Source organism: Hemiscyllium ocellatum, chromosome 25 (assembly GCF_020745735.1).
Source record: "Hemiscyllium ocellatum isolate sHemOce1 chromosome 25, sHemOce1.pat.X.cur, whole genome shotgun sequence".
NCBI lineage: Eukaryota > Metazoa > Chordata > Chondrichthyes > Orectolobiformes > Hemiscylliidae > Hemiscyllium > Hemiscyllium ocellatum.
In genome coordinates, this window is record NC_083425.1 from 5,198,581 (window position 1) to 5,224,664 (window position 26,084).

A 26,084-nucleotide genomic window follows, 5' to 3' on the forward strand; every position below is an offset into this window, starting at 1 on the left:
CTGGTTAGCTGTCCTTCTGTGTCTTTGATTTTTAGTGCCAGTAAGGAGTCTAATGCACATTTAAGCCTGATCCAGTCTTGCATACCTATCTTGCAGGAATTCTCCTCCTAGGGGTTTGCTAAGGCTGAAATCCCTTGACTCAGCGTAGTTCAAGGATAAAACCTGGACATTCTGGTCTGTATAGCTTAATTTACTTGTCATATCTTCCAAGGAGCTGTAATCAATAGGTTTAAGACCGTTTTAATTTGTATGTTTACAATTTAGAATCATAGAATCCCTGAAGTGTAGAAAGACCCATTGTGTCTGCATTGACCCTCTGAAGAGTATCCCACTGATATCTACCATGGCCTCCTAGTCCTGTGACCCTGCATTTACAATAGTTAATCCACCTAGCCTGCACATTCCTGGACGATATATGGAGCAATTTAACTTGGCCAATATGCCTAACCTGCCCATCTTCGTACAGTGGGAGGAAACCAGAGCACCTGGAGGAAACCCACACAGACCAGGAAGAATGTGCAAACTCCACAGTCCCCCAACGCTTAAAATCAAATCTGGGTCCTTGACAGACAACAGTGCTACCCATTATGCCACCATGCCAATTTTTGTGTTCATTACTGCATTCTGTAAAACTTTAAACAAGGAAGTAATTTACACTTAAATTGGCAGGTTCAGTTGAATTGTGTCCTCCAGTTAGTGGTGGTTGACTCTTATTTTTGGCACTTCCCTGTGACCATTTGTACTGTGAAGAAGCTGTTATGCTCTTTTAAATAGCTGTGTTCTGCTATTTAAGTAGTTAGAAAATTGTCAATTTATAGTTTTTAAAAAACTGCTGTGGATGCAGTATTTCTTAGCACAGCTACTGCAGTTAATGTTACAAGGTGCATCTACCCTGTTTAGATTGGATTGTTCTGAATGATTTTCCATGCTTTTTCTGAATTGTGGTTTTGCAACAAGTTGGGATATCCAGAGGGTGTGACCGTTAAGTGTACAGTACGCTTTTATTGCCACTCGTTCACTTTTTCCCTTCCAACCAAACAACCTGCAGTCCAATTGTTTGTGTAATCAGCTCATAGACAGGAATCTGAAATACAAACAATCTTTATCTTAGATGCTTATTGACTTGGACTGTTTGCAGCACTTTGCTTTTCTATCAGATTTAGTGTTTATAGTTTATTTTTAATTGAATGTGCTGGCATTTGGATGCTTAAAACTGTTGATTCCCCCAGTTGGATGTAGAGCTTACATGCGCTCTTTCAAACAATGTGGTGGTATTATTGGTGTCATTACCAATATCCTTATTGAAAGACAGTCCGATTATCTGGTCAGTATCTCATTGTATAGTCAGCTCCCAAAAACCCATTGACTGCTATCCTATATTAGAAAAGTGCCTACCCAAGTTGTTGGTAAAGTACTTGGGGAGCACCACGTGGTACTGAAAGGCAGTATGGAAGTGCAAGTCTGTCTTTCCAAATTAACACTCTTCAAATTGTCAAAATGTAAGTTGAGATGTGAATTTCGAGGTCATTCCAACTGTATTTAGTCGATGAGTTAACCTTTTTTGTAATGATATGTGAACTTAAATATATTTTTCAATGCTGCAGGAAAACCTTTCAAGTGAATGATATGCTGGCCAAAGTAGAGAAGATGAGGGGAGAGCAGGAATCTCCCAGGTAAGTTAGTTTCAAAATGAGTGTGCATTTGTGTGGTGCACCTTGACCCCTAATGTACGTTGAGCCTTCTACCACATTTGGGACTGTACACTAGTGATCCGCAGAGAATATAATGGTGCGGAAGAGAGCAGGAAGTTTGCCTGAGAGGGTGTTAAACTTCTGATTGGTAAAACATGCTCAACTGGCTGGAAAATTAGATAGGAGATAGTTAACTACCACTGGGAGCATGCCGTTAGCTGAAACTGAGAATTTGGAATATTTTTGTTTTGCGTAATATGTACACCTTCTCTTAGCCCTGTGTGTAGCATTTTGCAGCCATGTCATTTGTATTTATAAACCCTTTTTCAAATTAAGTCAAAGCTTTTTTTTACACTACGATTGGGTTTCATGATTTTTAACAGCAGAAATGTTGCTTCATGATTTGATTGCACCCTAGAGTAGTGTCTCATTATGAATTGCCACCAAATGAAGATGCCTCTGGAGCTTTTTAACAGCTTGATGCGCGTAGGTTTCTGCCAAATCTTCTAATTGCATTGCCGTATGATTCAAGAGTACAACTGAAATATTTTTATTTCAGGAGGCAGTGTGTGTTTTTTTTAAAAAAAAAAATCATTAGTTGAAATGCCCTGTCTCTCTCAATTAGTGTATAACTTCAAAAGGCTGCAAGGTTAATTACGATGTTCTTCCCTTGTTGGAGATTTTTAAAAACAAGTATGTAATTTGCTTGTTTTGATGTTGTAGTAATGGATCAGTTGTGAAATGTCTAGTTTTCTGCTCAATGCCATATAAACAGGCATGTTCTGGACCCTGAGTAGTCTCCCCAGACACAATCAAACCTGTTCATGCTGTGCAAGAACATATTTGGCTATGATAGTCATAGGCAGCTGATGGTTTTTTTAAAAAAATCCTTTTGAGAGCAGTAGTCATTATCTCAAGACTACCTGTACCAAATGTTCACCGCCTACCAATGAGAGTTAAATCAAAATTAAGCTGAGCCAAAGCTAACATCTTCTGCAACTTTCCTGCTTTGGTCTTCAGACATTGTGACTGATCTCATTGTTCTGGCCTGATTCTTGACTTATAACTTTGGTAGATGGCATGTATATGCCTTAATACTGTCAAATTGTACAGGAATCCCCAGGTAATTAGTGTAATGGAGTTTCATGATATGAGATAGCTCTGAGATGGTAGCTGTATGACCTTGTAGCTGTCTGCTGAAAAAATGGATTGCATTATTTTACAGCAAAAGGGAAATTGTTTGCCATCTTGTGTACAAAATAGCAATAGTAGGCTAATTGACCATTTAAGCTTGCTCTTCCATTCACTAAGAATATAGCTATTTTTTTGTTCCACATTCCCATCTATCCCTTAATCGTAGGTTCTTAACAGGTAAGGGAATCCAACTTTCACAAAACAAATTCTCTAACTCCACCTTCAGTTTTGAGCTAGTGTTCTGAAATTGTACAACCCTTTTTGTAAAAAAAAATGTGCTAATTAGTTTTGTACCCTTCCTCTCCCTCTTCCATGTCTACCATGTCATAAAGGACTTTGACTTCAATCAAATCACCTACCTGCTGGACAGGCTACAAGTTTAAAAGAAAAGATGAACTCTGAGCATTTCCTCATGACACTATACATTTCCCAATCACTGTGTTGACAGCAGCCAGCTTGCCACTTGGACAGACTCTACTTTTGAACAGTTTGAATCATGTTGACAGACTTCAAATCTTTCTGGCCTGTTCCATTAATGTTGAAACCTACCCAGTATTTTACTCTTAAGCTACCTCATGTTTACACCAGGCATATGAGTAGTTTAACAAGGCAGCTAATCCAATATTGTCAGTTTCCAAATCCTGAGTAACCAATACAAAAGCTTTGACTTTTCATAGGCTTGCCTCAATGGGACACAATGCACTGAAATTTGGAGTCAACTTGGTTTTACGTATCCCAATTTCATTGTCATTCTGATTAAGCAGCCTGAATCTTATTTTCCAGAGACCTGCCTGGAGCTTAGTTAGACAATAGGATATGGCAATTTTCTTGTTCTCATTGTATTTGTTATAATGCACCTGTTCCCACTCCACAAAACCAGTCAATGACAAGTTACAGTTGCAAAGCCAGTTGTAAATGGTGCAGTTACAAAAGTTCATTGTGTTGCAATGTTGGTTGTGCTGACTCTTGTATAATGGATTGCTGTTTGTATACAAACATTTGTGAAGTACAAGGGAATTAATTTTCTTTCAATTTTTCTTCAGTTTGACAGCTCATCTGCAACTTACATTTACTGGTTTCTTCCATAAAAATGGTACGTATAAGGAAGCAGCTATAAGTGATGCTCAATGTAATACATTATATGCCCTCAATATTAACTATTGTTTCTATGTACAATGTGTCATCACCTGTATAACTTCTTTAGAAGTAGTGAGTGGGGTGGTGGAGGACTGTTGCTTCAGTGTTGGAACCAAGATTTTGTGATATTGTCACTCACTAAACTTTCATGGGACGTGGATGTTGCTGGCTTGATCACTCATTTCCCACCCTTAGTTGCCCTCAGGTAGTGAGATGCATCCTTTTGAACCCCTGAAATCCACATGTAGGTACACTTGTAGTGCTTTTCCAGAGATCCAGAATTTTAAACTTTAATGTAGTACAGTATGTTGCATAGACTTACAAATCACCCACCCATAAGATTAAGTTGATTACACCCGTTATTAGTCATCTGCTTAGCTCACTGATTGCATGAGTCTCCTCTTCCTTTTGGTAACCTTTTGAGGTGGACTTGCCACATGGCTGGGATTCTGTATTTTAATTACTAATCAGGCTGTCTGTTTTCAAATGCCTAGAAGTTCCTTTTGCTTTTGATCACTGGACTGTCAATTTTTGTGATTTCATGTTTTTAATCAATAAAAGCTTTGTTCTGGATTTCAGTGTGTTTCTTTGGGAAATTGGACAGTTCCTTTCATTTAAGATGAATTGGTTCTGTTTACTTGTTGAAACAATGAGTTGAAAATGTATTGCTGGAAAAGTGCAGCAGGTCAGGCAGCATCCAAGGAGCAGGAGAATCGACGTTTCAGACATAAGCCCTTCTTCAGGAAGGCTTATGCCTGAAATGTCGATTCTCCTGCTCCTTGAATGCTGCCTGACCAATGCTTTTCCAGCAACACATTTTCAACTCTGATCTCCAGCATCTGCAGTCCTCACTTTCTTCTGAAACAATGAGTAGCTGGGCCATGTAAATGATCAAGGTGTAAGGTTTGTGCTGAATTAGTTGAGCTAAATGTTTGGTATTATTAGTAGTATCGACATAAAATTAGTCCTGGCTACAGTTCTTCACTATCCCATGATGTGGAGGATGTTTGAGAATGGGTGTAGGGTCATGTTCAGCTGTTAAATTGTGAATGTGCTAACATTGAATGTAGAAGATGATGGTTTGGGCATTGTAACTAGTGTCCATGTTTCAGCAAGTAGTCAACTTCTGCAAGAGATGAACTAGTAAAAGAATAATGAGAAGAAATGAATAATATAGTAAACAAACAAATGCCACGGTTCTATCTTGTTGGCGTTTCATATTAAAGGATAAACAGTACTCACGCACACCCCACCCATGATAACTTTGTACAAATGCACTTGTATGTCAGAATTTAGTGCACCTTGTGGTTGTAACCATTGACCTGCTCATGTAGCCGCAGCCTGTATAAGGGGCTATACGTGTTGATTTTTGGTCAGAAGTTGAGTATTCTGTGGTGAATAACTTGCCCCCAAACTCCCTAAAGGCCTGTCTGCTGCCTGTAAGGCACAAGTCAGGAGTGTAATGGAATACATGTCAGTTGCTTAGGTGTTGCTCCAGCAATACTCCAGCAGTGCAACACTTTCTGGATCATTGCGCCTGGCTTGACTGGCACCCTGTCCACCACATTGAACATTTTACTCCCTCTGTCACTGCACAGTGGCAGCAGTGTGTACCATTGGCAAGAGACACTCTAACAACTTACCAAGGCTCCTTACATAACTTCAAAATGCAAAACCTGTATTACTGGCATAAGAACATCAGTATGGTGGAGCCAAAATCATCACCACTTCACTATGCCTTGATTAAAATTCTGGAGCTCCCTTTAGTTGTACCTGTCACGAAAGTTAAATGAAGGATGTGGTATATTGACGTGGATAGAAGATTGGCTAACAGAATGCTAAGTTGATATAAGGGAGGGATTTTCAGAATGTAACTTGTGGTCTGCTCGGAGGTCTTTCCTTAAGCTGCAGTCAACTTACAATATCTTAATGATTTGAATGTAGAAAGTGAATATATTTTAGCCAGGTTTGTGGATGGGTTAAGAATAAGCAACTGGCAAAAATGGCAGCCTATATCCTTGAAGATTAAGTGGGCAAAAACGTTGCAGATGGAATATAATATGGAATAAAGTGATCTTTGGCAAGAAAAATAGACAGGGCTGAATATTATTTAGAATCATAGATGTACAGCATACAAAATGATCCTTTGGTCCAACTCTACCATGCTGACTAGATATCCCAACCTAATCTAGTCCCATTTGCTAGCATTTGGCCCATATCACTCAACCTTTTCTATTCTCATATCCATCCAGATGCTTTTTAAATGCTGTAATTGTACCAGCCTCCACTTCCTCTGGCTGCTCATTCCATACATGCACCACCCTCTGCGTAAGAAAAAAAGTCCATTAAATCCGTTTTTATATTTTGCCCCTCTCACCCTATACCTATGCCCTCTAGATCTGGACTCCCCCACCCCAGGGACAAGACCTTGTCTATAAATCCCATCCATGTTCCTCATGACTTTACAAATCTCTATAAGGTTACCCCTTAGTCTTCGACGCTTCAGGGAAAATAGTCCCAGCCTTTCAGCCTCTCTGTATAGCTCAAATCCTCTAACTGTTGCAACATTCCTGGAAATCTTTTCTGAGCCCCTTCGCGTTTGGCGAATCCTTCCAATCGGCAGTGGACTAGAATTGCACACAATATTCCAAAAGTGGCCTATCCTTTACAGCCACAACATGAACCCCCCCCCCCCCCACCCCCCCACCCCCCCCCCCCCCCCAAACACCTGTATTCAATGCACTGACCAACAAAAGGGAGCATACCAAACTCTGTCTTCGCTATCCTATCTCCCTGTGACTCTACTTTTAAGGAACTATGAACCTGCACTCCAAGGTCTTTGTTCAACAACAGTCCCCATGACGTTATCGTTAAGTGTCTAAGTGTTGCTCTGATTTACCTTTCCAAAATGCAGCACCTCGCATTTTATCTAAATTAAATGTCATCTGCCAATCCTTAGCCTATTAGCTCATCTGATCAAAATCTCACTGTAATCTGAGATAACCTGCTATGTCCACATCTAAATCATTTGTATAAAATGACAAGTAGCGGAGCCAGCACCGATCTTTGTGGCATTCCGCTGGTCACAGATCTCCAGTCTTAAATGCAGCAATTGCAGGAAGATACAGAATAGAGGGATTTGGGAGTCCTCTTCCTTGAATCCCAACAAGAATGTTAGCATCCAAGTTCAGGTAATTGAGACAAATGAAAAGTTGGTCTTTCATTCAAAAGGAATGAAGTATAAAAATTGGAAGGTTTTAATAAAACTATACAAGGCGCTAGTCAAACCACAGCTGACAGATCTGTGTCCCCTTATGTAAGCAAAGATGTATTGGCATTGAAGAGTCCAGAGAAGATTCCCAAGGCTGATTGCAGACACGAAGAATTGTGTGGAAGAGTGATTTGAGTAGGCTGGCCTGTACTCATTGGAATATTGAAAAATGAGATTAACTTACTCAAACATAACTTCAGTGTGGCCTTGACTAATGCTCTGTCTAAACTGCATATGCAGATGATCTCCATACTTATGCAATATATAAATTTGTCACAGCTTTCCAGTAAGCACTGATTTTAATTGCGTGTAGTGAGTCCATGGATTTGAGAGCCTGATAGTATGTCCAAGAGCTGAGCCTGTTGTGTCTAAGGGATTTGAGACTATTGGAAATGTATTAATCAGATTTCCCTAAAACAGTTTAGTTCTAGGTTCTGTGGTCCAGTTCTTTTTCAGTTGTTGAGTGAACATCCCTGTTGTAGTTGTGACATTTAACAGCTAGTGTTTGCACCCTATGGTCATCTTACTGGTTCAGCAAATTTATTGTGCACGATGACAGTGAAAATGATCATTAAACTACTGCGTATTCTGTATAGAGTTTTTTTTCAGCCACAAAGTACATCAGGCCTTGGAGGATCTGGTTGGATTTCACCTTCTGTCTGGCCAGTTAATGTTACAGTTTAGTGAAGCCATCAAACACGTTTATGGCTGACTGACTCCGAGCATGACACATCCCATTTACCTGATCACTGTCTGTTTTTACTTGCTGTCCTGAGCTTTGATTTGAGAGTAATCACTGTAACTCACTCACTTGTCATTCTTAAGGTATGGGTTTGGCTAAGTTCCACCATTCAATTTAAATGGATGGGTGCCTTAACTAAGCCTAAAATTTTTTAGCATATATATTAATGTCTAGTAGAAGTCTAGCTAGACTTGAGTATCATTGGTAAATTCTTAATGCCTCTCCAGTTATTTTGCCTTTTAAGTACAGTCTGCAATTGTACTTAAACACCTGTTTAATTGAATTTTGACTCTATTATTAAAATAGATTCTTTCCCTGAAGCATCAGTATGACTGGTCCTTTTTTTTATTATGCTTGTGCTCTCTCTCAGGAACTGCTCCCACTTGTTTAACCCAGTAATTACAAATGTAATCCAAATATAGTAAAGCTAGAGTGTCAGGATGTAATGTCATTTTTCTTGGAATCAGCATTAGCTGTGACCATGGGCACTGAAGTTGTAATCATAATGTCAAAGTCTGTAACACTTCTGGCCTCCCAGTGTACAGCATCTTCCGGATATAATGTGCAGGGAACCCTCTTCAGCTCGTCAGGTGGTGTGGGAGAGGTGATGTCTTGAATTCACTTTTATTTTATTGGGCAGTGCCATTGTGCCACTTGATATTGTTTTAGCAGTCTTTACTGTAGAATGGAAAATGTAACCTTGTGTCAGAGCCTAAGATACAGCATACAACAATGTATTGATTTAACTTGTGTGTTTTATTTGAATAGCTGGACTTGCTACTTGTTTTCTTTTGTAGGTAAATCTGAGTAGAACAATGTTCTGATAAAATTAGTTTTTCAGTTTAAATTCAAATTTTAATGATTTGGAATGTTTAACACTTTTTCACCGTTTTGAATTTGTGACTGTCTATTTCCCTTAACTAGAAAAGCCATCTCAAAACTCAGAGAATGAACAAAACTCTGTATCCTTGGAGGTGCTACTTGTTAAAGTCTGTCATAAAAAACGTAAGGTAGTGTATACAGATTTTTCATTTTCTTAGCCTGCACTGTTATCTAGGATGGTTGTTGTTTTTTATGTTCTCGAAAGTTGATTAGTGGATGTTGGAGTGAGTTAGCTGAAAATTTAAAATTTCAGTATCCTCGAAGAAACTTAGTATATTTACTTGAGGGTTTGTGACAGTGTACTTTTACAGTGCTTGACAAGTCAGGCACAAAGTTTCCCTGGGGAATTAAATGAGATGGTTTAAATCCATAATGAGATTGAGTTGTACTGGAATAGGTCTTGACTTAATTGACCTATATGATCCTGTTCATATCTTCAAGCTCACAAATTAGCATGAGTGCAGCCTGCAGGATCTTCACTCTTTTCTCATTGCAAATATGCATTACAATACAGGTTCCTGAATCAAGTGAAAAAAGAGTATTGGACATTTACCCTCTTCCTTATTGAATAATGTCATGATGCTATTTTCCAGTCTCTCTATTATGCATTCACAGGCTATGGGTATTCTGGCAATGCCAATTTGTTGCGCAATCCTGAATACCCTTGAAGGTGGTATGAATCACCTTGAATACAATTGAGTGGCTTGCTGAGGTTCTTTCAGGGGCGTTTCAGAGTCAACCATCTTGTGGAGATTCTGGAGTCACATGTAAAGCAGACTGGATAAAGAGGACCAGTTACCTTTTCTAAGTGACGGATGGGGTTTTGATTGTGGCAGTCTGACAGTCACCACTACTTGTCGAATTTTTACTTGCATTTGTGTTCCCAGTTACCATCATGTTATTTAAAATTGTGCTTCCAGATTATTAATCATGGCCTGCAGGTTACTAGTCTGATAACAAAACTGTTCCCCATTACGTTAATTTCATTAGATGGAGCATTCATGGAGCCCTTGGATTTGTAGATGCACTGCAGTGATGTAAGCTGCTGTTTGAGCTCTGCAACCCACAGCTCATCTGCTCCAGGTGATGACGCTTTGTGAGCATTCCTTTTTGTCCTGGAGTTCTCGCGTTTCACAGGATTTGTATTTGGGCAATTTGCGCTATCGTGTGTCTGTTAGAGGTGGATTGGAAATTCTCTTGTCCTCCTTTCCCCAAACCCAATTGCATTGGTTCTGAAATTGCCAATATCTAAGATTGGTTGTCTGCAATAAGTTAGTGCTTTAGCTCTACTTTTTTGGTTTAGTAATGAATGTATTACAAATTACTATTTGGAAAGCTTTGTTGCAATTTGAATTTGAGCAAGTAGTTCACTAACTTGTTCTTTTCTATTTCAAGGATGTTAGTTGTCCTATCAAGCAAGTGCCTACAGGTAAAAAGCAGGTGCCTTTGAATCCAGACAACAGCCAATCCAAACTAGGCAACTGTCCTTCCCTAGCAGTTCCTAGCAACGAGTTTGAGCCCAGCAACAGCCATATGGTAAAATCCTATTCATTGCTGTTCAGAGTGACCCGTCCAGGTAGAAGGGAAGTGAATGGACTGACCAATGGTGAGATTAATGAAAATATTGGTAAGTAGATCCCAGTTTAGGCGGAGGGAATTCTTACTGTACTTCACTAGATTACTGAGCCTTGTAAAGTTTGGGATTTTACTGATACTATACGTAAATTAGTAGAATCACTACAGTGTGGAAGCAGGTCATTTAGCCCATCAAGTCCACATCGACCCTGTAAATGCATTCCACATGTCATGTTCCTGGCTAATCCTCCTCACCTGCACATCCATGAACACAATGGGCGATTAGCTTGGCCAATCTGCCTGACCTACCTATCTTTGGATTGTGGGAGGAAACCCACGCTGATGCAGGGAATGTGCAAACTCCACACAAACAGCTGCCTGAGACCAGAACCGCCAGCCCCCTGACACTGAGGCAGCAGTGCTAACCACTGTGCTGCCCATATATAGGACTAAAACTGTTTTGAAATTTTCACTTTATTTTCGCATTTAAATTGAAATGTTTTATTCTGTATGAAGTCTGTACTGTTATTCAGTGATGTAGGTTTTCTCGCTGAGCTAGAAGGTTCGTTTTTATTTAGTTTAATTTAGTGAGTGGCATCCTGTTTGCAAGAATTGTTGCTACCTTAATTTAGTTGTTTTAGAAGCTCATTCCAGGTGGAATTATTTGAAAGTCAGTGTTGAAATTGTGAAAACGCTGTCGGTTATCAGATGGTTGAAAATGACCTTGTACAGAAGAACCTCTCACATCTGACATTTGACTGAATTTTGGATTATTCGAACAATGCAAAGTCCCGATGTTTGGCAATGTTAACTGGCATTCGAACCAAACGAAATGTTCCCCACCCCTGTCCTTCAGGTAATTGAGATTCCTCTGTATATGAGGAACAGTGTAAGGAATGTAAGAAATAAGAGTAAACCATTCAGGCCATCAAGCCTATTCAACCACTCCAATCACGGCAGATCTGTCCCAGGCCTTAACCACCTTTTCATGCCAAAGTCTCAACCCTCAACACTCAAAACTTGGGAAAATCTATCTACCCTCCTCTTCAGCTACTTTAAATGATCTCGCATCACAGCACTCTAGAGAATTCTCGACATTCACCCCTATGGGAGAAGAAATTATTTGGCATCTCATTTTTAGATGCTGCTTTTTTTTCTGTAGTTGTCTCCTAGTTTGAGATACCCCACTTGTGAAGACGTGTTCTCAACTGCTCGGTTAAACCCCCTCAATCTTGTTTTAGGTTGCCCAGTCTGACATCTGATGAATGGTGGGCTGTTTAGCCATTCTTGCGAAGTATACCTCTTGATAACAGCAGTCAGTTGAGTGAATCTGTTTTGAATTGCCTCTAATAGCAGTCTATCTGTCTTAAATATGGGGACCAAAACACCATTCAGCATTCCATTTGTGGTTTCACCAGCACTGTATAGTTCCCCTATTTCAGACTCCACACATCTGAACAATAAAGACCAAAATTCCATAGGCAGTCTTAAATACTTGCTCAACTTGTATATAGCCTTTTGTTCCTCGCACAATACACCAATCTGTGTCCTGCATATTTTGTTTCTGCATTTAGTGGTGAGCCTTCTGTTTCTTCTGACCAAAGTGCATAACTCCACACTTTGCTATGTGAAACTCTGTTTGCCAAGTATTTACTTTTTGTCCACTTGCTCAACCTAAGTATAAAAGAGCAGTACACACAGCTGTCGTACATTGCCAGGGTCTCAAGTTAGATTCCAGCCTTGGCTGATTATCTGTGTGGCATATTCTCCCTGTTTCTGCTGGCTGCTCAGGTTTCCTCCCACAGTCCAAAGTTGTGCAAGTTAGTGGATTGGCTGTGCTAAATTTCTCATAGTGCTCAGTGGTACGTAGTCTGTGGATTAGCCATTATAAATGTGGGCTTCCAGGGAGAGTGTGGGGGCTGAGGTGAGATCCTGGGTGAGAGGGTTGGTGCAGACTTGAACGGCTGAATGGCCACCTTTGCTCTGTCGGAATTCTGATTCCATAATCCTCTTGCAGGTTTCTAATTCAGTGTGGCATCAACAATAGGTGTTAATTTATATTATGAAAACTCCAATCAAACTGGGCAATTGGCTGTTCAGTGATCATTCCCAATCTCTCTCTCTTGCTTGGTCCCAAGTTTACTGCATATTCTACATTCCTGGACATTGGGTTTGTCCAGTGGAAATGTGCTCTTGACTGAAGCTCTTACTACGTTTTGTATTTTTTAAAAAGTCCTGTGAGCTTGTTTACAGTCGGTTCCTAATGGGATGCAAGTGTCTCAAGAAACCATGACCAACAAAACTGGAAGAAGAATGTTAAATGTTTTGAATTAAATGGGTTTAAACTTGTAGCCAGCATTGTGATTAATTTTGGTTCCTGTATCATTCAATATGGTTATCTGGAATGGTTTCTGGTAGGCTGACCGTTGTGCATATGATGAAACTAATCAGATAACCTGATCCTATAATTAAAAGATAACATGTCTTCACTTATAATATTGTCTTTTTAAGAAGTAACAGACGAGATTCCGAGTAGGCGAAAGCGCAATTCGTCTCACAAAGATGATGGGGAGAAAACGTTTGTCGCTCAGATGACAGTCTTTGATAAGAATAGGTAAGTAGTTCTCTGTATAGTGTGCAACGGAGAGGATTATACATGTGTATATCTTGTCTTTCCTTTCAAGGATAATTTTTAATCCAGAGTAGTCTGGGTAAGATAGAATTTGCAACAGATAAGCATGCTTGAGAAAATGTACTTGCATGTACTGGTTCCTTTTTCTTGAGCTTAAGGAATCAAAGGGTATGGAGAGAAAGCTGAAACATAGTAGGATGATCAGCCATGAACCTATTGAATGGTGGAGCATACTTGAGTGGCTGAATGGCCTCCTCCTGTTTCTACTTTGTATGTCCATGTTTAATTGATTTTCTTTAAGATCATACTGGAAGCACCTATCTTAAAGGTTCGAAATACAGACACTGAAAACTTTTCATTCCAGCGATGACGATCCCAGCTATTGCAGTGTGGGTGTCCTAAGGCAAGATCTGGGGGATAATGTCCTGTGGAGCTGTTGTGTGTTTTGGAATAAAAGTGCACTTTTGACTTACTGTACCTTTCAGTAGCAGTTTTTTTTCCTTTTCTCACTAATTCTACTCACTGCTGTTACCGTTAACATTGTTAAATTTTGTGCAAGTATTGTACTTCCCTGAATCTCATGCTGTTGATCTGCAGGAGGTTGCAGCTCCTTGACGGGGAATATGAAGTAGCCATGCAGGAAATGGATGAATGCCCTGTCAGCAAGAAAAGAGCAACATGGGAAACCATTCTGGATGGGAAGGTGAGTGTTGATCCTGGAATTGTTTCATTTCCAGACATTGCAATTCTGAATTAAATGCATTGCTGTGTCCGTTTCGGTGGCTTGTGACCAGAACATTTTCATTGCACTTGAGCAAATCTCCATTGTCAACTTGAGAAATCTACCTGTAGTTTATAATCTGAGATCCTGGAGTCAGCTTGTTGACAGTTTGCTAAGGACAAAAAATAGGCAGGAGGCTGGAAGAACACAGCAAGCTAGGCAGCATCAGGAGGTGGAGAGGTCGATGTTTTGGGTGTAACACTTCAGGACTGGAGTCCTGAAGAAGAGTTATATCTGAAACGTCGAGCTCTCCTCCACCTGATGCTGCCTGGCTTTGTGTTCTTCCAGTCTCCTGTCTGGTGATATTTTGCAGCAGTGACTGTCAAGTCTTTGCTCTAATTTATTGTTTTTATATTTTGCAGCGGTTACCTCCTTTTGAAACCTTTTCTCAGGGTCCTACGCTCCAGTTCACCCTTCGATGGACAGGAGATGCTGTGGATAGATCCACAGCTCCAGTTGCTAAGCCTCTTGCAACTCGCAATACTGATACTCCAGCTGCAGAGACCAAGCTCAACTCGGTGAAACCAGCCCAGACACTTGGTAAGAACTTGAATTCATACCAGTTTTGACTTCATTATTTTCAAAGAACTCTTATTCCGATAATCATTTAATAATCAGGATTTGAACCCTCGTTCCCAGGTTTAATAACACAGTAACTACACTACTCTACTGATGTGTAAGAAAATATTTCTCTGGATGGTGAGAAAAAGGATTCGTTTACACTTGCGTGTAAACTGCCACAAAAACTCCTATCGCATGCGTTATTCTCAAGTTCATGTTTAACTGAAGTCAAGTCATTTTGTTTCAGAGTAGCTTTTATTTGTCATTTGTACCAGATACAACTGATACAGTAAAAATGAGACAGTATTTCTCCAGGACTGAGGGTGCTACACGGGCAGCACAAAGTGTTCAATTGTACAGGGCGTAAAGTGCATAAGTTACAGTTATAGAAGAATGATAAATCATAGACATTTTTCTAGCAGCAATTTGAAGTCTTGTAAAAAATTTCAGATGAAATAAGAGTCTGATTATACAGTGTTAAGGAGTCTGATGGCTTTGGCGAAGAAACTGTTGCACAGTCAGAGGCTGAATGCTCCGATATCTTTTGCCAGTTGGTAGGAGGGAGAACAGGTTTAAGTGATGGGTGTGTAGGGTCTTCCACAATGCTGTTAGCTTTTCAGATGCAGCATGTGGAGTACAGTAAATGTCTGTAATGGAGGGGAGAGAGACCCGATGATCCTCTAAACTGTGCTCACTATCCATTGTAGGGTCTTATGATCAAAGATGGTGCAACTCCTGAACCAGGATGTGATGCAACAGCTCCGGGTACTCTCAATGAACCCTCTGTAGAATGTGGTGAGGGTGGGGTTTGGGAGGTGGGCTTTCCTTAGCCTGCACAGAAAGTAGAGATGCTATTGGACTGACTTGGCTGTGGAGCTAGTGTTGAGGGTCCAGGTGAGATTCTCCACCAGGTATACTCCAAGAAATTTGGTGCTGTTCACAATCTCCACGGGGGAGCTGTCGATCTCTGCCCTCCTGAAGTCAACTATCTCTTGTCTTGTCCACGTTCAGAGACAGGTTGTTGGCTCTGCACCAGTCCGTTTGCCGCTTCTTTGTATGCTGACTCATCGCTTGTGCTGATGAGACCCACTGCAATTGGATCATCAGTGAACTTGATGTGATTTGACCTGTGCATCGTTATGCATCATTCAGTGATTTGGGACAATGCGTTTTAAATTGCTGTTTGCAATCTATCTCTTTTAAACAAAAGAGCAGATTTGTATTTATGATTTCCTTGCTCTGAAGTTTCTAAATGTAGTAATTAGATGTGGGTGTGGGCCATTGGGCCCTTTGAGTCTGTTTCACCGTTCAATATGGTCATGGCTTATCTGTTCCTGCTTTCTCTGGGTACTCTTTGATCCCTTTAGCCCTAAGATTCACATCACTGTCCTCCTTGAAAACATTGTGCTTTGCCCTCCACTACCTTCTGTCATAGCCACTGAAATTTCACTGCCACAATATTACTTCTGAGATAGTGAGCATCATTGGCTAATGTGCCTGAGTTGTGAACCATAAAGATCCTTGAATATCAGGGGTGAACAGTAAGTCAGTTTTTGGTTGTTGATTTAAAGGACAAATGTTTGCCAGTAAACAAGGATAGTACCCCATTTCTCCATCTCTATTCATCTGAAAGCAGACAGGATCTCAGCACTACAAGTGTTGAGGATGTTTTTGCATGGCTGGAGAATTGTTTAATGGACAGTTGAGTTTAACAGGCATTTTCAAGTTTGGCAGGTTAGTTATTGGTATCCTCCGAGAATCAGTGCTCAGCTCTTTACAACTCTTCCTAATGACTTAGGATGAAGAGGCTGAGAATACAAGGCACAAGTCAGGAGTGTGATGGAAAATGCCTCCATTTACTTGGATGGGTGCAACTGTAGCAATATTCAAGAAGTTTGACACCATCCAGAACAAAGTCCATTTAGCACCACATCCACAAGCATCCACCTTACCACTGGCACTCTGTAGCAGCAGCATGTACCATCTAGAAGATGCACTGCAGAAATTCACCCAAGATCCTTAGAAAACACTTTCCAAATCAATAACCATTTCCATCTAGAAGAACAACAGGTACATGGGAATGCTACCATCTACATGTTCCCTCTGAGCAACTCTGTCCAGACTTTGAAACATATCACTGCTTCTTCACTGTAGTTGGGTCAAAATGCTGGAACTTCCTAATGACATTGACCGCATATGGACATCAACAATTCAAGGCAGTGGCTCCCCACCGTTTTCCAGGATCAAACAATAAATGCTGGCCAGTCAGTAATGCCCTTGTCCCACAAATGAATTTTAAAGAATTAATTCACGTAAACTTAAAATTCTAACAGGTTTAGATCTGTACTTCTAGACCTACAAATGTGCGTGCATCTTTGTATGGAGAAGTGTCACTGTTTTGCAAATAAAACAATGAAGAGTTTACCCACAATTGTATCGGTGTGCTACCTCGTTCCCACTCCTTTCTCACCTAATATTTTAAATACCTTTTATGGAAAGGTTGTTGTCCTTGTGCCACTTTGCATCATGCTAGAATGTCCTCAGGCACTTGCTGTGTCTGTAGTGAAGTAAACATGTGGAAGTGCTAGTGTTGCATTGAGGTGGACAAAGACAAATCAGCAGGATAAAGTCCAGCACTGCAGCTTCAGGTGAAGTGACAAAGGAGTAGTGTTCCGAAAGCTTGTGATTTCAAATGAACCTGTTTGAATATATCCTGGTATAATGTGACTACTTGTGACGATGCTGTTCCTTTGAAAAGGTTAGCCTGTCCTTGGCTTTTTTTCCAGAGGTCTTAAAAGCAGCGATTCCAAAGGTCTAGGTTTGAAAGGTTTTAGGGCCAGTTTGATTATAGCCCACAGGTACTCAGGCAAAAGGCTTTCAAGTTTTTACAAAAAACACAAGTATGATGAAAGGGGAGTGGCCAGTTCTCCCAGCTCAGCTTTACTCTGGCTTGTCAGTATTGTGGCAGCTGGTCCAAGAACCAGCTACATGGAAGAAGGTGTTACATGCTGTGTGTGTCGTCGTCGCCACCACCACCACTTGTTGCAAGTATCTGGAACATTATGACGTTGAGAGAACCTGGGTTTTTAGGTTATTTTGTATTCTGTTCTCTTTTGTTGATTTCATTCGGTTATCTTGTAAATAAATTATGTTCTGTTTTTAAAAAAAATTAGATTCCCTACAGTGTGGAAACAGACCCTTCGGCCCAACCAGTCCACACTGACCCTCCGAAGAGCAACCTACCCTGACCCACCTCCCTCTGACTAATGCACCTATCACTATGGGCAATTTGACAGGGCCAATTTGCCTGACCTGCACATCTTTGGACTGCGGGAGGAAACCCACGCAGACACGGAGAATGTGCAAACTCCACACAGACATTTGGCCAAGGCTGAAATCGAACCTGGTGCTGTGAGGCAGCAGTGCTAACCACTGAGCCACCGTGCTGCCCAAACTAAGTGGTTTTGACCAGCTGCATCATTCCTGGAATAGGGTCTGGGCTACTTTATTGATGTTTTGAGGGGGTCTGGCCTGATCAAGAATACTTGTGAATTTATTTCACAATCAGGTCATCTGGTTTAGTGATATTGATAGGATAGATATTGGCCAGGATACTGGAGAGAGCACTCCTCTTTGAACAGTGGCATAGGATCTGTCACAACAATCTGACATGTCAGGCAAAAGAGCTGGTTACATAACTTCAATAATGAAAAACAATGGAGAATAGTGCTTCTTGATAAAGCTAGAACTGATATTTAACTTCCCTGAAACAAGTCAATGCAACATCAGTGCAGGCAAGCTGGAATTATGGGAGTGTGTGAATGAGAAATTACAGATGCACGATCCATTTAATTTTTTTTAATACACAGCTGTAAAAGATTCTCTGACAACTGAACTTCAAAATAAAAAGGAACAAGTTTCAATGGAGCCACGACAGAAATTAAGGATATTTTATCAGGTACAGTGGACAGTCTTCCCTCTCTGGGGAAATGGGTATGGGCTACAGATGCACCTTGTGGTCTGTTTTGTTATATTCTGAATCGCAGAGGTAACAGTGGAGATTGTACAGTGTTTTCAAAACTTATTCTATGAGCAGTACAATTCTGATTTTTTTTTTCCTTTCTCATTTGCTAAATCCATGTTTGTAATCTTGGAGTTTTGCTTGGAAGATGAGCTGTCAGGCTCCCCTTATCCATTCATAGAGTGCTACCTAGTTCATTTCCATATGTCAACTCATTTGCTGAAACAATCTCTGTGCCTTTTGACCTCTCAACTTGACCATACCAGTGCACTCCAATGCAAGGGACTAAGTGAATTTTCAAATATTCAGCTTCAGTATAATGCAGCCTCTCTTGGAGATAACTTGACTTTAAGCAGCTCACTCTCCTTTTTTTCCAAAATCTTAATACCAAGACCACATCTAGCAATGAAGGTCTTGTGGCAGGGGTTAAAACAGGTTTTAAATATTTATGGTGCTTTTGGAATAACTTTTATTTTAAAATTTCCAACTGAGTACGCTGATCTGTTAAAAGAAACTGAATGATCTCTAATTTAAATAACCTTATTCTTCGATCCCAGCTGCATTAAGCCTCTGAAATAGCTGCTTTGCCAAACAACACTGGCACAGGTGTACATGAAGCTACTTTGCACATCAGTGGACAGGCCACGGAAATATGGCCAATCATGTTAGCTGAATCTGACCAAGCACATTTCTTTCTGATAGAGTTCATATTTAATGGGATTCCTTTTCATTAATTTTTTTTTCCTGCCAGATCTAGTTAGTTAGTTCCAGCAATGAGGTATCTATCCATTGTGATGGGAAATCGTTATTTATTGTGAAGAAAGCAAGTCTATTAGCTTGTCATGAATTATACCCCTACCTGCTCAGCTAAACAAATTGTCATTTTGTTCTTATAAGACATTCAAATTTTCTACTTGGTACCTTCCAGGCACCCGATAAGTGTCGAATATTGTAGCCTGCAACATCGAATAAGTCAAGTTTAAAGCAAGGAATGATTTTCAACTTTGAACTACTTGTATTTATTTTCAGTTTCTTTACAACAACAATACACGCCAGCAGACTGAAGCCAGAGATGATTTGCACTGTCCTTGGTGCACATTGAACTGTCGGAAGTTGTACAGCCTGCTTAAACACCTCAAGCTTTGCCACAGCAGATTTATCTTCAATTATGTGGTATGTGAGAATTTCATTAAAGTCTCCTAGCTCCATGCAGCTAGCTGAGATCAGTCTTGTTTGTTTTCTGTCTTGGCAAAATCTTCCCCTTCTGTAAATCTGACTGTAATATTGGGAGCTTTATTTGATTAGAAGATGAGCTACCAAACTCTAATTATCATTCACCCAATGCCACCTATTTCATTTCCACATCTCAGCTCATTTGGTAAAACTATTATTTGCGCCTTTGTTAGCTCTATACGTGTCCATTCCAGTGCACTCCTATGCTCCCCTGTTAGACATTGAGGAAACTTGGGTCGTCTGAAGCTTTGCTTGTACTGATTTTGCAACAAGTCTTAGTGCTCCATCATCCCTGGCACAGACCCCCCAGTCAAGCAGTATCTGAATATTTGTTATTTTAAAACATACATTTGACCCGATATCTGTGGTTTGAACATAGAACATAGAAAAACACAGCGCAGTACAGGCCCTCTGGCCCTCGATGTTGTGCCGATCCAAGCCCACCTAACCTACACTAGCCCACTTTCCTCCATATGCCTATCCAATGCCCGTTTAAATGCCCATAAAGAGGGAGAGTCCACCACTGCTACTGGCAGGGCATTCCATTCATAATTTGTTTAATGCTACCCTGAAGCACCTTTAGTTTCATTGTGTTAAAGGTACTTTCATGGTTTTTCACCACAACTTCTGATGGTAGATGATGGAATGTTCTCCACTTGCCTGGATGGGTGCAGCTCCTCCAAGCTCAAAGCTTGACACCATCAGGACAAAGCAGTCCTCTTAGCACTGCGCCACTCCCTCCATTGCTAGCACTCGGTAACACCAACGTGTACCATCTAAAAGATGCACTGTATAAATTCATCAGGGTACCTTAAAACAGTACCTACGTCTTGGACAAAGACAGCAGATACGTGGAAGCACCGACACTTGGAAACTCCCCTCCAAGCTGCCACTCGGTCTGACTTGGAAAAATGTCACTGTTCCTCCAATGTCTCTGGGTCAAAATCTTTGAGCACTCCCCCTCAAGCAGTGGATTTACTTACAGTACGTGGACTACACCATTTCAAGAAAGCAGCTCAACCCCACCTCATTGAGGGCAGTTCAGTTCGGGCAATAACTGCTGGCCAGCCAGCGATGCTCACACATGAATGATTTTTTTAAAAAGATCATTAATAAACCCAGCTATTATGGCTCTTTAATACAGGAAAGCACTGTAAACTACATTGATATTTGTAGTACACTGACCACTGCCTTGCCTGTAATCAAATGATTTTGCACAATTCTGGAAGTCAACCAGAAACTTCATTGTCTTCAACCAAATGGACATATTACCTCCTGAACAGTAGGTGTACTTGTACTACACTGGTTTGCATTCTAAAGGGTTCATCATCCCCTTGTTAAGGACACAGGAAATTAAGCAACAGATAATTTCCACATCCCCCAAACTACTGAATTTAAGGAAGCTGTATACTTTCTCAATCCAATTTTGGTTATTCTCAAATCTTGGCTTGATGATGTGGGCTCATGCTTGGGATAGAATTGGAAATGGAGAAAGTGAGGTCTGCAGATGCTGGAGAAACGAGTTAAAATGTGTTGCTGGAAAAGCGCAGCAGGTCAGGCAGCATCCAAGGAGCAGGAGATTCGACGTTTCGGGCATAGGCCCTTCATCATGAATGAGGAGAGGGTGCCAGGCAGGCTAAGATAAAAGGTATGGAGGAGGGACTTGGGGAAGGGGCGATGGAGATATGATAGGTGGAAAGTGGTCAAGGTGAGGGTGATAGGCCAGAGTGGGGTGGGGGCGGAGAGGTCAGGAAGAAGATTGTAGGTTAGGAAGGCGGTGCTGAGTTTGAGGGATTCGACTGAGACATGGGGGGGGGGGGGGGGGGGGGGGGGGGAGAGGGGGAATGAGGAAACTGGAGAAATCTGAGTTCATCCCTTGTGGTTTCCTCATTTCCCCTCCCCACACCGTGTCTCAGTCGAATCCCTCGAACTCAGCACCGCCTTCCTAACCTGCAATCATCTTCCTGACCTCTCCGCCCCCCACCCCACTCTGGCGTATCACCCTCACCTTGACCACTTTCCACCTATCATATCTCCATCGCCCCTCCCCCAAGTCCCTCCTCCCTACCTTTTATCTTAGCCTGCTGGACACACTTTCCTCATTCCTGATGAAGGGTCTATGCCCGAAAAGTCGAATCTCCTGCTCCTTGGATGCTGCCTAACCTGCGCTTTTCTAGCAACACATTTTCAGCATAGAATTGGAAATACTTATTTCTCTGCAGTTTAAGACACTAGTACTGTTGGTATCCTATTTTGGAACAAAAATATATGATCAAATCTGAGTTCCCCATTGTGCCAGAATTTGAAAGGTGAACCTTGAATTTTTTGTAACTTCAATGGATACAGATTTCAGTAAATTGCTTTCTTTAATTAACCAACTTTTGGAAACTGAATTAACTTGCTTTGTAGATATCATGAGGTGCGGGGTTGGCAGGGGTGCATGTGCGTTATCATAGGAGTAATGTCATTTTGTAAGTGCAAAGTGGATTTTAAACGGATTTCCAAGTAGGGTTGCTGGAGGGAATTTGGTTAATTCTACAGCTGCTCAATATAACAGGAGCGTATGTCTTTGTGTTGACTATGGAGTTCTTCAGACTAATAATTCATGGAGTTTCTCATTTTGGTATTTCTTTGCAGCCTCATCCTAAAGGTGCTAGAATAGACGTATCTATCAATGAGTGTTATGACGGCTCTTACGCAGGAAATCCTCAGGATATTCACTCCCAGCCAGGATTTGCCTTTAGCCGCAATGGTCCTGTCAAAAGGACGCCAGTGACTCACATATTAGTCTGCAGGTAATGACATATACATGCCCTTGTGCTGCATAGGTGCAGCAGTGATTATTGTACTCTTTATTTCTAAGTCGATTTTCCCCCCTCTCATCCAGAGAGTTGCATTGCCACGTGATCTTTGTTTGGTGGAGCCATTGTTGGACTGGGGTGGACAAGGTTAACAATCACTACTAGGTTGTAGTCCAACTGGTATATTTTGAAACACTACCTTTTGGAGCACTGCTGCTTCATGTGGTTGTGGAGCAGAATTGTAAGACACAGAATTTATAACAACAGGACTGCAGTGTCATGGAATGTAATATTATACAAATTTAGCTTTAATATTACATTCCATGACATTGCAGTCCTGTTATAAATTATCTTATGATTCTGCTCCACAGCCACCTGATGAAGGAGCAGTGCTTTGAAAGCCAGTGCTTCAAAATATACCTGTCAGACTCTAACCTGGTGTGATCTTTAGCATTTTCAGACTTTATATGTAAATGACTTGGAACCAAGAAGGTGACACATTGTCTGTCCTTCATTTAATATACTATCTCTAGCTGTGAACACTAATGACTCTCGGTATTGTTCTTTTGGATATATCCAGCAATGAGGCAATGGTTTGAGAGCTTTCAAAAAGAACAAAATAATAATAAGTGTAATCAGAGTCACAGTTTGCCTGTTGTCTGGATCTTGTGAACTGTCATTGACCCTCTTGTCACACTTGTATAAACTAATGAAGGGCAGGAGTTGAACATTTTCCAGTAAGTTACTGGTAAATGTCATTGTCATCTTCCAACCATTTAGTGAGTATTCAAATGATAATATAAAATAGAAGAATGAGATTATTTCAAGCCTTTCCTGTTTAATCCTGCTGGTTTTTTTTGAAGCTCAGGATTGACTTGAGGATTGATAAGATTTTATGTTGACAAAAGAAATGTGCTGCCTTCATTGTCTCTTTTCAGCCTCGTTGAGCAGGGAACTCTGAGAAATCTAAACCTTCAAGTTGTTTGGTTGCAGCAGTATACTGTCATCAGGCTGCTCTGAGGCCTATTTATAGATGGTTCCAGGTTTGATAGGCAGTTCACTCCATTTCCAACTTGAGATGATAAATCTTTCTAAACCTTGGGCTATGTTTGGCTTCCACTGACTGTTTGATAATTGGGAACTTTGTGTGAGAGAGAGAGGCAGAAGATAAGTTGCTTCTGTTGCATTTATACATGGATACATGTGTATGTATTTTAGGGGAAAGTAATGTGATTATAGAGCATTTAATATGAATGTAAATTGCAAGAAGCCTGTCAAGACTAGTTAATTCAAATCTTTCGGTTTTTTAGGCCAAAACGCACTAAACCAAGTCTCTCTGAGTTCTTGGAGTCTGAAGATGGGGAAGTGGAGCAACAGCGGACCTACATTAGTGGCCACAATCGACTTTATTTCCATAGTGACACTTGTCTGCCACTCAGGCCACAGGAGATGGATGTGGACAGTGAGGATGAAAAGGACCCTGAGTGGCTGAGAGAGAAAACCATTACCGTTAGTACTCGATACTTCATTCCTCTATCAAAGTGTTGTTGTATGAAATTAATATTTGTTTAGGAGCATGATGATAGTATTGAGATAGCAAATTGGTCTATGATCTTTCATTGGAATGTCAAGTAAGCATATATAATTCCTATATTTTCCCCCTTCCAGTTCACCCAGTGTGGATTTTAAAAGAATTTATATATATCAGTCCCACCTACCCTTTTGAAGATGGTGATCGGTGTTGAGAAATTGATCTATTGCTGATGCCTTAAATTATGGCCACCTTCCGGTCTTGTTTTGGGAAGGTGAGCGAGGATCACAACCGAAATGGCCCTATCTCTGTTCAGCATCTCTGAAGAGTTCATTGCTTAATATTCAGCTGCAGGGACTTCGTGTGAATTTCTCCAGCTCCATTCTGCAATATTGTTGGAGCTAATTGTGGTATCTTTATATTCACCTAACTTGGCATAGATTGTGAATTGAACCTCGAATCATGATTTTTGGCTTCACCGCAATTAAGGAATTGATTAAACTTGTATGATTTATAAATCTTTTTGTCAAAGTATAGTTCACTCTAATCAATTCAGTAGTATCATACCTTAATTTTGGTTTCTATTAAGTTTTGTTTTTCAGTAATTGCTCCACGCTGGCATCAGGCAAGTTTTAAAGAAGATTGCATTTTGATTTTTGTTCTTTTTACTACAGCAAATCGATGAGTTCACTGATGTTAATGAAGGAGAGAAAGAAGTGATGAAACTGTGGAATCTGCACGTTATGAAGCACGGGTAATTTTTAGATCTTTCATTTCCATTGGCTGGTCTGCTTGCTGTAGGATGCAGTAAAGGGATAATATTTTCTGAAAGCAATAGGGTATAACTGACCGCTAACCATATGAAACAATGCATCCTGAATTGAACAGATTTTTGTACTAATCCAGGCCTTTCAAAAATTGACATGGTTAAATTGTGGAATTTCACATTTTAACCATGAAATTAACAGACATTGTATTTTTTATTCCAACTGTGGCAGTGCTTATTGCATTCAAAGCAATTTGATCCATTCCTAATTTACAAGTATTGAGAGAAAGGAATAAATTACAAAATGCTCCTGTTGGATGGGAGTATTTACAGCTCTGAAATGTGAATGTTATGCTGTAGTTGAGGAAGTGATCTGCACTTTAATAGGAATCACTGCTGACAGTCTTAGAGCTATTTTCTACGTATGATGAATTCCTGTGCATATTAATGAGGTGCTTGGAGAATTTTTGGTTGGAGAGATCTTAGGCAGATGTACAGGACACCCCAGTAGCATATTGAGGAGCAAGATAATTTCTGAACAAGGACCCATTCCTCAATTAATATCTTCCAAGCACTTTTAGCTGGTCAGTTCTGTTTAGATTTGTATGAGCTTTGTATCTGAGAAGCTAACCTTTTGTATTTAACAGAGCATTGTCTGAACTTGGGTTAGATGTTTGTGATGTTTCCTATATCAGAAATCTGCTGCCCAACTGGGCATGTGAAAACTTTGTCAAGCAGCTCACGAGTCAGTCATTATGGCCTAAGAGGAGATCATTTGGCCTACTGATTCCATGTTGACTTTGCAGGCGGATTTAAACTCTAGGCAGGCTGGGAATGCAGCAAAAAGGAAGGATAACTTAGGATGTTTTATGACTTCCAATATCTCTAATGATCAAGTTAGCATTCATAAAGTGCCTTAATGCTACGAGCATTCAGGTAACAAAGCAGATGAACTGATGGCACAGATCACAGTGAATGATTATGATGTGGTAGGCATCACGGAGACGTGGTTGCAGGGGGGTCAGGACTGGCAGTTAAACCTCCAAGGATTTTCAACTTATTGAAAAGACAGGGAGGTGGGCAGAGGGGGTGGGGTTGCCTTGTTAGTTAAGAACAAAATTAAATCTATGGCACTGAATGACATTGCGTCGGATGATGTGGAGTCTGTGTGGGTGGAATTGAACCACAAAGGCAAAAAAACCATAATGGGAGTTATGTACAGACCTCCTAACAGTGGTCAGGAGCAGGGGCGCAACATGTACCAGG

General features: G+C 40.6%; 1 protein-coding gene across 2 annotated transcripts in view; it reads left to right on the forward strand.

The window, feature by feature from the left end:
• Nucleotides 1-26,084, forward strand: part of suz12b (SUZ12 polycomb repressive complex 2 subunit b) — a 58,938-nt gene that overhangs the window by 25,899 nt on the left and 6,955 nt on the right. For both annotated transcript variants that reach the window (XM_060844687.1, XM_060844688.1), the window contains 12 exons: nucleotides 1,605-1,673; nucleotides 3,929-3,978; nucleotides 8,960-9,045; nucleotides 10,313-10,544; nucleotides 13,004-13,106; nucleotides 13,722-13,827; nucleotides 14,268-14,445; nucleotides 18,336-18,424; nucleotides 19,517-19,660; nucleotides 22,358-22,515; nucleotides 23,832-24,030; nucleotides 24,727-24,806. In XM_060844687.1, the coding sequence (XP_060700670.1) occupies nucleotides 1,605-1,673; nucleotides 3,929-3,978; nucleotides 8,960-9,045; nucleotides 10,313-10,544; nucleotides 13,004-13,106; nucleotides 13,722-13,827; nucleotides 14,268-14,445; nucleotides 18,336-18,424; nucleotides 19,517-19,660; nucleotides 22,358-22,515; nucleotides 23,832-24,030; nucleotides 24,727-24,806 (1,494 nt within the window). The remainder of the gene's footprint in view (nucleotides 1-1,604; nucleotides 1,674-3,928; nucleotides 3,979-8,959; nucleotides 9,046-10,312; nucleotides 10,545-13,003; nucleotides 13,107-13,721; nucleotides 13,828-14,267; nucleotides 14,446-18,335; nucleotides 18,425-19,516; nucleotides 19,661-22,357; nucleotides 22,516-23,831; nucleotides 24,031-24,726; nucleotides 24,807-26,084) is intronic.